Source organism: Haliotis asinina, chromosome 3 (genome assembly GCF_037392515.1).
Source record: "Haliotis asinina isolate JCU_RB_2024 chromosome 3, JCU_Hal_asi_v2, whole genome shotgun sequence".
NCBI classification, from domain to species: Eukaryota; Metazoa; Mollusca; class Gastropoda; order Lepetellida; family Haliotidae; genus Haliotis; species Haliotis asinina.
In genome coordinates, this window is record NC_090282.1 from 23958999 (window position 1) to 23973990 (window position 14992).

Consider the following 14992-nt stretch of genomic DNA (forward strand, 5'->3'; position numbering starts at 1 on the left):
TGTGGCTGAGCTTCCTTAGTTTGTTGTGTTTTTGTATATTATGCATGACCCATGTGTGAAATGTAAGGGATGGTATGAGTCCTTGGATGGGTGACCATGTTTGACTTCAGTTCTGCCCCACAACAAAGCATATGTTACATGTGGTCTCACCTTAGGCAAGTGAGTTTGTTGAAAAAATTGCCTCTCTTCACCCAGCTTGGGTTATCTGGGGTAGTAATGATCAGAATTAAAACTTTGAGCAGGATATCTAGCCAGGAATAGACTTGTTATGAATGTTCTCTATAAGTTTTCTCATCAACACATCTGAGAGACTTGTTTCATGTTGTCAGGACGCCCAGACAGCGATCCCGAAAGGAACTCTATTGTCCATCCTCATCTCCACCATTGTGTATCTGGGCGTGGCCTGGACCCTGGGGAGCTGTATGCTGCGGGATGCTGTTGGACCCCTCAATGTGGCAGTGGGTGCAACCACTGTTGTCAAACTTTCAAATGTCACAACAACGGTGGCATCTGTGGTGATGTCGGCGGCGCAGAAAGCCCCAAACACTTCATCAACTATTGTATATACAGAGGATGTGATACAAAACTGCTCTCTAGCCAAAAATGGCTTGTGTGCTTATGGGCTGATGAATGATTATCAGGTTTGTAAGCTTAGGAGTAGCATGCCATGTGAGATGTTGCTGGAGCATATTTCTGTAAAATGATCTTACATTTAGATTTTTCATTGCTTGTCAGTAATGGAAATTGTTCCATAATTTGGACTATACATGAAACTAAGTATTGATGGAACTAAGTATGTAAATCAGACATGGCTGCTTACTTATGACATTTGTATTGAAATATTTATTTTTCATCAGCATTTTGTGAGAGAATATTGATTAGCCATTGTCCGTCTATAACTTGATATGCAGCAGGAGTTCCATACCGAGTGAAAAATGTCACTGTGTTGTTCAGATTTGATCTCTGTTGTGAGTTCTTATTCTTCTAAATTGAAAGTATTTTTCCACTGCAATAATGTGAAAATAATAATCAAAGTTCCTCCATGTTAGACCAGTGATCACTGATACAGAGTTACCTGTACAAATGTTTGAAATAATGTATGTCATCTATTCTTTTTTACTTAGTATTTACTCTCACATTTGAACAAACCCATAAACTGAATGTTGACTTGTTGCAGGCCATGGAGATGATTTCAGGCTTTGGTCCACTTATCACAGCTGGAATCTTCTCTGCCACACTATCCTCGGCATTAGCCAGTCTTGTTTCCGCCCCTAAAGTCTTCCAGGTATGTCCTTCTAATGCCAAATGTCAGCAAGGATTTTGCTGGATTTACAATAATTCTATCAGCATTATAATATGGATAAAACAAGGCTCAAGTCTACTGCAGTCATAGTGTAAAGACCCAGCTGATAATAATGATATCACATGTGTTGAATATGAGTTTGTTGTGCTCACATGAAAGGTGTTTCCATTGTTGATAATGCACAGGCCACTGTGATAAAACTGAAATCAAACTGACTGCTGTGCTAGGGTTGTTGGACATTGTTCTCTTATTACTGTGTGTGTGTAATCACTAAATAGCATGCACAAACTTGCTTTTCCTAACATACTAAGTCTTCCAAAATTAAACCTGTTTAATGTCTATTTTGCTGCGCAGTTCTTTTGATTTACCTCTTTATTATAAAGGGCAGGACTGACTAATGATTTGTTCATGCAAAAATATTTGTCTTTCAGGCTGTTTGCAAAGATGAAATCTTCCCTAAAATACACTTTTTTGCTAAAGGCTATGGGATTGATGATGGCCCAAGGCGTGCCTATCTGCTGGCTTATTTTATAGGTTTAGGATTTGTCTTTATCGGTAAGTACTTAGCAATTTACATTGTGATAAGATTGTAAGTACACCATGTTTTCTATTTTTAACCTGCATATGAGTCAGAAGTTCCAACTCATGTCAGATCTTAGTAAGGCCACACTTCATTAAATTTGTGATTGATGGATCAACTGTTGGCGTTACAGAGTGCCTTTGCTCAACATATTATATATTTGGGATTACTCTTTCGTAGTAAAGTACAAATTCTGGTACTGTTTTTGAGGTGGGTCCCATCCAAGAGCTGAACCCCTCTGAGGCAGGCACCTATTCACCAGCAGTCAGCTGCCTAACCCACTCGGCCGCCACAACTTCTGATTTCCAGAATATTTGACACATCTTCATGTTTTTGTTTCAGGTGACTTAAATGCCATAGCCCCTGTGATATCCAATTTCTTTCTTATGTCTTACACACTGATCAACTATTCCTGCTTCGATGCCTCACTTGCCCGTTCTCCAGGTAAGAGATCCACGACAAGAAATGATTTTTTTTGTATGTAGTTATTAGAAATATTTCTTTTTCTCTCCTTCTCTATGCTCTCTCCACTCAGTCACCTACCTAGTTTCTGAAGATCAGGGCTAAAACTGATGTTTAGTAAACCTAGCTTGATGTAAGAGGCAACAGTTGAGTAGATCCATGCTCATGCTGTTGACGAGTCCGGACTTATTGTCTGATTTAGACTCGATTATTTACAAACCTGTGCCATACAGCTGGAATATTGCTCATTGTGGCGTAACACACTCATTCACTCACTCACTCACTTACCCACCCTGTCCTCTTTTCTCTGTACCTCAGGCTGGCGCCCCGCATTCCGTTTCTACAACAAATGGTGCAGTCTACTTGGAGCTCTCATCTGCCTGGCAGTCATGTTCATCATCAACTGGTGGACTGCACTCATCACTTTTGGAGTCATCAGTGCCTTGTTTATATATGTTCACCACACAAAACCAGGTAACTGACCACCATATCATGTACTAAGTCATGTTGTAAGGCACTTTATCATATACCTATGAATAATATGGACAATTTTGCACATATAATAATGTCTGTTAGCAAATGTCCATATTGACCATGTCAGCCATATCAACCTAAGGACTCATTAATATTAGCTGTATTGCCCAGCTATTGAACTAGTATGGAATAAGTAAACACAAATGCTTAAAATTTAAGTAGATGATGAAAAGTTTATAATATGATGTGTTATATATGGTATTACGCTGTGAAGATTCTAGTACTTTAGTTTCCCTTTAGTTTAGTTTTCATATCAGCCCTTGGGGATTTCGGTACACAGGCTGACATGATAGTCTTGGGCTGGTATGACTGGTGAAAGGAAAACTGTCATGTAATAACCTCTTATTAACACATGTTTGTCAGTAGTCTATTTTGTCACATCTAATGACTGTTTGTACACTATTGATGATACTAGTGTATTTTACACACAAACCCAACTGATACACTACAGATACGTATGATTTAATTCATTAACATGATTTTTTTTTAACGATGAATTAGTCATCTAGAATAAACAGGTGGAATAAGATGAGGCAGATAGGTTGGCTGCACCCTGAGTAGGATGATTTACAGACAGCAGTGTAACTGAAATATTGCTGGCATCAGTGTATCTTACCTTTATTCATGAATATTTAGAATTCAAAGAGAAGGGCAGTATTGCATACATTCCTTAATTCAATGTTTATATGAAAATATGTTTACGTAAAAGTAACTTTGTGTATTTGAAAACCAAATGGAACTAATGGTAAAAGATTGAACACTGTCTCACTGGTTGCACTCACTTTAATGTATAATTACCTTCAGAGGTAAACTGGGGATCATCAACACAAGCACATGTGTACCGAAATGCTCTGCAGTCTTCCCTTAAACTTGTATCAGTCGAGGACCATATCAAAAACTTCAGGTATGTATAGTAACTGAGGCTTTTCATTTCCCTTGTACAAAAATAATGCATTTGTGATGTTATGTATATATAGATATACTCATTAATTTGAAGATATTGACCTGTACTTAGACTTTTAGAATTGGAATCTGAATTGAAGGAATAGTTTGAATTTTATATCACAGTAATGCTGATGAAATTTAACTAAGAAATATATTTTCCTGTCGCCAGACCACAGGTGCTTGTGATGTCCGGTTTACCAGAGAACCGACCAGCTCTGATAGATTTTGTGTCCCATATCAGCAAAAAAATAAGCCTGATGGTGTGTGCTAATGTCATAGTGGTAAGTAAAGCATGAGACCATTGTCTTGGTACCCTCTTCAGTACATACAGCATGAACAGACGATGACTGTCCAGCACTGTATTGCCTCAGTCTCAACAAGAAGTATCCCTATCAGCCCCTTGCAGTACCTTTTATGACAGGACTATACTCTTTTATCCAGCCATAATATGTTGTTTGGATACAGTGGTTCTATTACTGTCACTCTATCCTTCAGTCTGACATGTTATTTCTAAGATGAACTACTGCATGCTTGAATATTTGTGTTTGTGTTGTCTTTCATTCTTTAGGTAGCTGAAATTTCATTGTCGGTTAAGGATTGATTCTACAATTCTATACTACACACCATAGTCATTGGATACTGACTGCTTGATATTACTCTACAAACATTCACGTTACAAAGGGGTTACCAGTGAACTATGTTGCTTCTGTTATATTTCTGATGAGCTATGTCATCACTCCTCAAGAGATTCCAGCAAAAAAACATTGTTGTATTTGAAGTGTGTTAATCAGTAATCATAACTACATGGGACATGCAATTCTACCCAAAGAACATCCCACAGAATGGACAACATGTATCTTGTCTGTTTCAGGGTCCACAGAGTGGTAACCTGAAGAAGCTTCTCAATACCAATGCTGCATATAGCTGGCTGAGCAAGCGGAGAGTCAAGGCCTTCTACACGGCCACTACATCCCCTTCATTTCGCCTTGGTGCCCAGTCCATAATGCATGTGAGAGTCAAAGGTTTTTCTTTAGTGAAGAATGGTCAAGGACCCAATTGGCTGTCCGATGTGATATAAGATTCTGATTTGGTCAAGTAACTTAAAACGCAACCTTCTACAACCACAAAATTTCCTTCTATGCGATTGTCAGAAATATTCGTAGAATGTAAATAACTTTCATAGTGTTATTTTTTTTTGTTATATTTTTATGCTGTATGTTCACTTTGTATGTATCTTTTGTAGACTGTTGGCGTTGGCAAACTTCGACCTAACACATTGATAATGGGTTTCAAATCTGATTGGACAAAATGTGAGCCAAGTTCTGTGGAAGAATATTTCAAGATTATACAGTGAGTGATAGGAATTCTGTGTTATGCTATAGATGGAAGTTGATTTCCTATGATATGTGTAATACTGGTAATTGTACTCCACAAAATGTCTGTGTTTGTATCCCTTGCCACATGTTTGACACGAAGCGGGTTATATAGAATTAGCCTCTGTCCGTCTGTCCTTATGTACATACTTACATCCGTACGGATTGGAATATCTTAGGAACCGTTGACTACATTCTTTTCATATTTGGCATCTAGGTTTTTCACAGTAAAAGAACAGTCTCAGTCAGATTTGGTGACATTGACCTTTATCTCAAAGTCACAAGAGGTCTTAAGCGTTTTGCCTTGTCAACGAGATATCTCAAGAACCATTCACTGGATTTTCTTCATATTCAAAACCAAGCTTTATCGAGGCAAGGTGCAGGGCCCAGTTGATTTTTGGTGACCTTCAGTTAATTTTCAAGGTCAAGGCAATTGTTTTTTAGGCAGTTTAAACACTGGTCAAGGTCTAAGTGACTCTTAAAAGTATTTTTGTGTTTGAACAACTACAGATATCAAGAGCGTTTGTTAGTCATGTCTTTGGTGACATTTTACTTCATCTTAAACTATGACCTTCACTTTCATTTCTTTTTAAGTTTGATGTGATAGTATGTGGCAGGAGATTATATCACCTTGGTGACAATGCTTGCTGCAATTTTCAAACAGAAATTGTAGTTTTCAGGAATTGCAAAAGAAGTAAAAGAGTGCTGATTAACATGTCATAATTTACTGTAGCACTCCACATACACTAACTAAATAGTTTTCTAATCACCTGCAAAGCTAACCAAAAAATATATAGTGTTCCCAAATGAAACCTTTTCACATGTGTTTGGGATTTCCTTTTTATGTTAAATGCACAAAGTCTTGGTTTCCCAGGGTAGTTTCAATTTTACACTGTGATATCAAAAAATTGTGATATTGGCAATACAACCATAGCCTCAGGAACAAAATAAATTTGGGACCTCTAGTAGTGCATTCCTCTGATGATTGTGTATGAAATACTGTTGCCATTAGTGATACATAACATTCCTCTGATGATTGTGTATGAAATACTGTTGCCATTAGTGATGCATAACATTCCTCTGATGATTGTGTATGAAATACTGTTGCCATTAGTGACTCACTGCATTCCTCTGATGATTGTGTATAAAGTACTATTGCCATTAGTGATAGATAGCGTTCCCCTTATGATTGTGTATAAAATACTATTGCCATGAGTGACAGATAGCATTCCCCTGATGATTGTGTATAAAGTACTGTTGCTGTGAGTGACAAATAGCTGTGGTCTTCCAGTGATGCCTTTGACCTCAACTACGGAGTGGGATTGTTGAGGCTACAGGAAGGCTTTGGACTTGATGTTGACATGGACACAACGTTCATGCCTGATGGCATGACAGAGGATGGTGAGTGTGTCGTCATATTAATTTGTGTCAAGTATTGATATTAAATCCGGAATGTCCTCATGCAACTTCTTTTTGATTTGATTCAATTGCAAGCATGTCATTTTCTAAAGTTTGAATTTGAGACTTAGCTTGTAGATTTATTTCCTGTTTTATTTCTTGATAACTCATGCAGGTTTACCTTACTGTGAGGCATGTGTTGTGAGACTGTATAGTGTAATGTTTGACTTTAAATATAAATTCGAATTTGTAGATGGCATTCTGAGTTTACCCAATCGACCACCAGGTGAGATGAAGTCACATGACCTGATAGTGTGACCTTCAGTGTTGTCCTCTTCGTCTCTATCAACCTGTCTGTCTGCATGTGTTACCTGGGATTGTTGTTGTAACTTCACATCAGTCAACTCAGTCTTTTTTTTTTATTGATAAGTTGTGTGTGTATTTTGGGTAGTGTGGAACTACTTGCAGTTTATCTCGGGAGTGATGAAAGAATGTTTTGGGAGATAATTACCATAAATTGGTACATACGTTGATTTTGAGGATAGGAAATATACTGTATCAGTGCGCGAGTGAGTTCACTGTACAGAACTTTTAGCAATATCTAAGCAATATCATGTCAGTGGACACCAGAAACGGGCTTCACACATTGTACACATGTGGAGAATCGAACCTTGGTCTTTGGCAAGACAAGCAGAAGCCTTACCATTAGCATACCCCACCTTCCCATATGCTGCATAGGCATGATTAGCGATAACCACTGAGTGAATGATTTGAATAGTGTCACAAATGAAAAGTATAGTGTGACTGGAAGAGTATACACCCTATATTCTTGTCTATCAGATTTTGTTGCATACTTAATACAGGAAGAAAAAAAAGAGAATAAGTGAGGCAAATAGAAAACTATTGATTTGTTGATGTATGTATGGTCAAGATAGTGTTCAAAAGAGTATAAATGATCTGAATGTGCGGCCATCACACATAGCTTTGTTAGTTATTGCTGCCCAGTCTCTGCTTTTTCCTCAAATAATGGTTGGATTAATGTCTGCTCTGCTGTGCCAGTTATATTGACAACTCCAATATAAAGACTGACTTGTCCTTTCACTTACTGAAGAATTGTCATCTTCACTGAGAGGGAATTTCAGAGGCGAAATATGATTTATGTTCATTTCTTTTTTATTCTTATCATCTTCCTTTCTACGTTTACTTAGCATGTTCTTTAAATTTTGCATGTTCTTTTCAGTTTTCAGAAACGAGAACTTTTTTTTATTGTGATGAGTGTTGTTTAAGATGATGACAGCATACTGACTATGTTGATGGATAGGAACCCAGTCATTGCTATGTTGTTTTCTATATTTACCTCAACGTGCTCCCATCTTAATCAGTCTCTGTATGTCACTAACAGATATAGTGTATCTTGACCAGCCACCAGAAATGGTTGCAAAATTGCTGGTACGACATGAAACAGTAATCATTCCAGGATCTTTTTCTTCCTATGAGTGCTCATCCTTCTTCAGAAATGAATGTGCACATTGTATTATTCCCCTACTGTCACTTCAGTATCATGTTCTAATCACAGTTGCAGTAGTTCACATGGCAGGTCAGATTAATTATGAAAACTGAAGAATTGCATGGTCTTTGATGATTTTGAGTGTTAAACGTGCCAAAGTACCAATACTGGACAAGCAAAACATATCATGTGTTTTTCAGATTTCAGCTTTGTTCCAGTGTGCGTGCGTGCGTGCGTGCGTGTGTGCAACTTTAAGCATTCCCACTTTCATCCTGAAAGTTTACTAAATAACAATTGAACTCATGCGAAAATGAGCTGTGCACCCCTCCTTTCTCCAACGCTGTATCTACTTCTGTCACCCTTATGGACTAACTCTCATAATAAACTAGGTAAATAATTGATATAATCATTAAAAGCAGGCAGGAACTGTGGAAAAATGCTGGTAATTAAATAGTTAGATCTCCCACCTTTAATGTTGGAGTTCTGCAATGTGCTGATGTAATCAACTTTCAAAATGGTGTACTGGCTTTCAGCCTGGCAGTTATGTGAACTAACTTAAATCAGTGACAGATTGTTGTGAGAGCGTTGGTCATTCAAATGAACACTAAGTGGCTGGTGGAGCTTCTTGTATCCCTTATTTTATTATCCCCTTGACCCTTGCTTAACTTCAGTATTTACATCTGCTGCTGCAGTTGTCACTGATATGCTTCTGGTGGATCACTGCAACAAGAACCATGAGAAATTACTGACTGCTAGTGTTAGTTTCCACCTCATGTTGTCCACACTTTGTGTGTTTGTCATATTGTTTTATAGACAAGTACATATGTAATATGATTTTACTTTAACCTCACACTGTACCATATGTGAAACCCTGCATATATTTTATCTTATTTCGTTCAGTTTTAGGCAAGGACTATGAAACTGACAGGCTAACTAACTCTTCCATTCATCCACAGGCCTTTTCCATGAGTACTTATTGCATATTTCTGTTCCATTTCAGCAGCATACTGGAGTAAATATAATGTGTTTTGCTTTTTTTCCATTTAAAAAGCCATATCTATCTACATACTTCTCTTCATAAGTTTAGACTCAATTATTCCTCTGAGCCTATACACCACCAACTCACCATTACATGTATTTTCCCTTTGCTTCTGGGAGAGAAAGCACAATAATCATTTAGCGAGCAACTGAGAATAAGCAGGTTAGACTGTAGTAGAACTCATGGTTCTAGTACTACCAATGATGGCCCAATAATGTTTCCTTACTTGGTTTATATCAGATCATCACCTGCACCTTCAAATAAATTGTGTTTACAGAAGTCTAAGCAGACAGATAAATAGGTGTGTATGTCCTTACACCTGTCCGAATGATACTCTAATGTGTTCTTTAATTGAAAAATTTGGTTAATTGATACATGCATTATCATTTTAGTTTATTGTGAATAGCTTTAGGAACAGGTGGCAAATTTAGGCATTATTTATTGTGAGGTTAAATGATCTGCAATAAGAATTACTGTAGTATGATGGGATTGTATTATTGATTGGATAGAGAACATTATTATATTGGAATAACAATTGAGGTAACAGTTGTCTAAAAACACTTCAGAGGCAAAAGGGATTAAACATCTTGGTAGTTGGTATGGTAAGGGATGGCGTCTGTGAAACAGCTGAAAGCCTTCATTTCCATTTCCATTCTAGTAAATATTGAGTCTAGTCTTCTGAAGGAGAGTCTATTACCACCACTAGAAAATCATGAACATTCATGAACATGTTCTCTATCACAGCTTTTGTAACACCCATGTAGTAGGTTAGAACAATTCAGTATGGTAACATCACAGTGCACAGCTTGAATACTACATCAGGTTCATTTACTCTTGGCACCCTAGTGATATCACGAGTCTCCATGCTTATTTAAAATAAATACAAACTGCAGTGTTTTAGTGTGTACATTTACATCTTGGTTATTTATGAGCTACTGTCTGATCAAGGTCCATAAAGCATTCATAGCATTACAACCTGTCGTAACTCTATATAACATCACTGGCTTATGTAGTGCTGCGAACATTTTGTGGATAGGGTGCATAGATTTGCTATTTACAAACCTGCATTGTACAGCTGGAATATTGCTGAACCATGTGTGGATCAACAAACTACCTAATATTTGTACAGGACTTGCATAGTTTGTCTTACAATTTCTGAATTCTGCATCTCACACTCATGATGTTTTTGATGTGATGCATCAAAATTAGTATCGACAAGATAAGTGATAAGTCTAAGGTAATTGGAATGGTTCCTTTAGGTGCATAGATAGAGATCTGGGTTAGAACTGATCTTCAGTAACCCATGCTTGTTGTAATGAGATCAGGTTGTCAGACTCGCTGACTTGGTTGGCACATGTCATCATATCCCAGTTGCGTAGACTAATGCTCCTGCTGTTGATCACTGGATTGTCTGGTGCAGAGTTGTTTATTTACAGATTGCCACCACATAGCTGGATTATTGCTGAGTATGGTGCAAAAGAACTCACTCACCCTTTTAGATACATTGTATTACACCTGGTTCATGTAGATGCATCACTTGCTTCTACTCAACTGAGGCAACAATCACATGCAGAGATAGCAGTTCTTTCTAGAATATGGGATGATTACCAAACAGTCCATTTGATGCATTTTCAATATTGTGTACTGTGATGTGGTATCTTTGTTTAGATCCAAGTAAAACAGGAATGTATGGAGGACATTGAATGGGCTGAAAGTATAGTGTGAATTACTATTTTCTGACATCAAAGAGGTTATTAGCAGTCATAAAACGTCTTCAATTTTGATTAATATGTGTCTCATTTCACTGCTCACACCTCCATTGAAAACTTTGATAATTCCTTTGTAGTGAGTATTGCAATTCTTATATTTTTGGAAGACTTACATTTGAGACATAGTTTTAGTTAATGCAAAAATTTTATTAGCATAGAATGGCCATCACTACTGTTTGGTTGTTTGATCTTCTTGAGAACATAAGAGCTCATGTTAGATTAACAGTCTTAACCCGAACAAACAGCAAAAGCCATTTTGTCACAATAATTGTTTACCAGGTTGCTTGAAATACGGTTTGACAGTGTTTGGTGGTGTAGTAAAATGTTCACAATATCATATGATAACCACATGGAGAACAGATATTACACTTGAATAATCTGAAAGAGTGTGTGCATGGATTGAAAATATGCAAGATAAGGTAGGAAGTAATTTAGAAATCACAGCAGATATGCGCTACGGCAATGGTGTATGTCTTAGAAATGTGTGTGTGTGTGTGTGAGAGAGAGAAAGAGAGAGAGAGAGAAATTTACGTGATAGTCACTCATTGTAGTTTCACATGTCTTGGTTAAAGTCAATTGGTCAAAATTGTGTGTGTTTATGTGAAACAAGACTGCCTCGATGACTTGTAAACGATCAAGTAATCAACTTGCTGTACAAATAATTCACAAACTACCACTAGTATGTCTCGTTCCATTGTCATAGTCACACTCCATTAAATCCCATTCAGTACTCTACATGAACTTAAGTTTTCCCAGTACTCCTATATTGTAAAATAAGGAGTGCACACTCTTGATGTTGAAAAATTATCTGGAGACCTGTGTGCGGCTTAAGGTTCCTAACTGACTCATACCATGTGTGTGTTCTAGAAATGAGCGATGACGACCTCACCCCAGATGACACGCCCCCTCACCAACTCCACAGTAGCTATGACAGGATAGACAACAGCACTCCCATGCCTTCCAAGTCCGCTAACCTGGTACCTGGGGACATTCAGAATGGCCCTAGCAAGTCAAGGGAAAAGCTGAACATTGAAGTCTTGAAAGGAATAAATATGTTTAAACGACACCCAAAGAAAGGGACCATAGATGTCTGGTGGTTGTTTGATGATGGTGGTAAGGGAAGATCTCTTTGTATGTTGTATTAAAACTATTTCCTTTTGTAGAAGCTTGTGCATCAAAAAGTATTTTGTGTTGGAATTTGAGATATCCATTTCAATTCTTCCTTATATACGCCATTAGGAATTGGGAGTAGGATAGGTGCTTGAGATTTGGTTGTTTCATACTTTGACTTGTATGAATCATTTTCGTTGTAGGACATGATCGTTGTTAAGTGCAGTAAATTATTGGTTATCTAAAGAGTGGTGTAGCTAACTGTGTTGGACAGTCTTCCTTTCACTTTTGTTAGCAGAACAATATCCTAGACACTATGACAGCAAAGTCTGTCTACAACTGAAATCATGTCCTACTCCGGGAAGTATCTTTTTCGATAACCACAACCATTATCCAGTAGTCCATTTTTATGTAAATAGATTAATATCTCCACAGTATTTGAGTTTTTAATTAGGTATTGAAGTAAAGGGAGCCTTGTCAGTGCCCTTATTTTACAACTTGAAGATTTGAAGGGTTATCAGATATGAATAATATAGCAGCAAATCTGAAGGATCCTCAGATTCTACTTTAACAGATTCAGGCACTGCTGTGCGGTTTAAGTATGAAGGACTTCACTTTAAGATCTCCTGGCTGTTGTGTTGGTAGTATCTAGAGGTTGATAGTGGCATGATTCTGTGTGCAGGTCTGACACTTCTGATTCCCTACATCCTAACAACCAAGGCACACTGGCGGGGCTGCAAACTGAGGGTCTTCACTGCAGGCACCAAGAAAGGGGAGCTGGACAGGGAACAGAGACAGTAAGATGCAGACCTATAGTGGGGAGATTCTATTGTGCTTACCCATGAAATAATTGTTATTATTACTCACTTGCCCATTGAAGATACTGCAGTGTAATTTTTTTACGGCAATATTACACAAGTGTAATACCGCTTGAGGTATGACATCAAATTGGTTCAACGTTGTGACATCAATGTTGCTGTCGCAATTTTACTAGACCTTGCTTGACTCTAAGAAAGCTGAGAGTCCTCACACTGTAGGCAATTTCGCCGCAGTTTCTGTCAATTAATGTTGACGAGTAATAAACAGAATGCTAAACTCGCCTCCTTTAAGTACCATTTTCATTAAACTTGTTAAAGATTTGGTATCAAACTCATTTTTTCTCATTTGATACCAAATCATTAACTCGTTTAATAAAAATGGTATTACACGGAAGGTCGTTTAGTATCCTCTATCACATTGGTGATTGTCAGTTCTCAATATATATGGGGAAGGACTGGAGTTGCTACTGGCACAATGATTAGATCGATTCATTTGTCATTGTGTTGATTTTGGTATGACAAAATGTTCCTTAAATTAAGTGTTCTTCCTAGTGTGGTTCCTCTCTAACATGTAGACCTGGTGCTTCAGGATGGCTACACTGTTGTCAAAGTTCCGCATCGAGTGTAAGGACATGACTGTGTTACCTGATGTCAACAAGGCTCCACGTGAAGAGAGGTAAGTTGTGAATTAAAGTGTCATTTCTATTTAGCTAGAATATGACTAAAATCCATACACTCTAATCCATGTTGAAAACTTTACTGCATGTTCCAACTAAACCTGCCCTATTAAGACTACTTCTTTGGTATGCATGAGACAAAAGGCTGGTATTGTATGGCTAAAGCCAGTCATGTTTATTAAAATGTTAAATTCTTTGTTTCAAATTTTATGATATATACTATTCATAATGTATTTATGATTTATATTTCAAACAGACAGTGACTTAATTACTAACAAATTTGGCCCATGGACTTGAAGAAAGGTCTTCCTTAAGCCACCCAATAGATTGCAGTACACTTGTTCCAAGTGCTTTAATAGGGCATTCGTAGAGGTGACAAAGAAAAAGTATTGAAAAATGTGGAGATATTATTGTAGACTGTTGTTAGTGAGGAATTAATAGATATGTCTTCAATTCCCAGTCAGATGGAGTTCAAGAATCTGGTGAGTGACTGGGTACTGGACACCAAGGCAGGAGAGACCGAGGAAAAGTTCCCCTGGAAAACCACACAGGAGGAGATGGAGTTGCTCAAAGATAAGGTAGTGTTCAACCAAACTGTGTTGTCAGTTACTTCTGTTGTTTACCAACATTGCTAAGGTTGTTCAATGTGTCCAGTAGGTACTTTGCAAGAATTAGTGTTATTTCCTATTCCAAATATCTGTAGCCTGTCATGAGGTGTTGCAAGAATTAGTGTTATTTCCTATTCCAAATATCTGTAGCCTGTCATGAGGTGTTGCAAGAATTAGTGTTATTTTATATTCCAAATATCTGTAGCCTGTTATGAGTTACTGCAAGAATTGGTGTTATTTCCTATTTACAGAAAGTTTACAGAATGTATGTAATTTGCATCCAAACAGCAGCGTACATAATATATGCTTGGTTTCCAGCAGAAGTTTTTGTGAGTAAAAAAGATCTGTTCGGTTACACTGCTGCTTGTCATGTAATTCATCACCAAATCCTTCCTTGGACAGCACGTTATCTGCAGAATACCTTTGTCGAAATTTATTTTTGTTTTCTGTTGCAGACAAATCGGCACATTCGACTTCGTGAACTGATGCTTGAGAAATCGCGAGATGCGTCCCTGATAGTCATGTAAGCATGTTTTCTTTTTGTGGTGAACAAATATAGTTGACATGTTGTTGAAACAAAAATGTTTTTGAATAATCATGAATAGGCAGTTATGTACACTTATGTTATGTTACGGTAGCATAAGATAACATATATGGTTGGACATTTCCTATATTTACAATGAGGAGTATAAAAGTGTGAAAATTTACTTCAGAACCTCGTTTGTTGTAAATAAAGAAGTTGTTATCCATATATTTTATCCTTCCTTACTGCTCCAACTTCTGTACGCCTCTCTTAGAAGATATTGCCCATGTACACAAGACAATACAAACTGTCATATGATCTGACAATATGATGATAAAATTGATTG

The 14992-nt window shown here is 37.4% G+C and overlaps 1 protein-coding gene across 2 annotated transcripts in view; it reads left to right on the plus strand.

Moving 5' to 3' along the window:
- Positions 1-14992, plus strand: part of LOC137277705 (solute carrier family 12 member 2-like) — a 72400-nt gene that overhangs the window by 48168 nt on the left and 9240 nt on the right. Inside the window, exons 8-23 of one of the 2 annotated variants that reach the window (XM_067809585.1) lie at positions 330-641; positions 1178-1285; positions 1735-1858; positions 2226-2327; positions 2664-2819; positions 3684-3783; positions 3994-4105; positions 4696-4833; positions 5068-5174; positions 6489-6598; positions 6849-6881; positions 11778-12023; positions 12703-12817; positions 13428-13514; positions 13976-14093; positions 14579-14646. In XM_067809585.1, coding sequence (XP_067665686.1) covers positions 330-641; positions 1178-1285; positions 1735-1858; positions 2226-2327; positions 2664-2819; positions 3684-3783; positions 3994-4105; positions 4696-4833; positions 5068-5174; positions 6489-6598; positions 6849-6881; positions 11778-12023; positions 12703-12817; positions 13428-13514; positions 13976-14093; positions 14579-14646 — 2036 coding nt within the window. The remainder of the gene's footprint in view (positions 1-329; positions 642-1177; positions 1286-1734; positions 1859-2225; positions 2328-2663; positions 2820-3683; positions 3784-3993; positions 4106-4695; positions 4834-5067; positions 5175-6488; positions 6599-6848; positions 6882-11777; positions 12024-12702; positions 12818-13427; positions 13515-13975; positions 14094-14578; positions 14647-14992) is intronic. The other variant, XM_067809586.1, reaches the window with a different exon arrangement.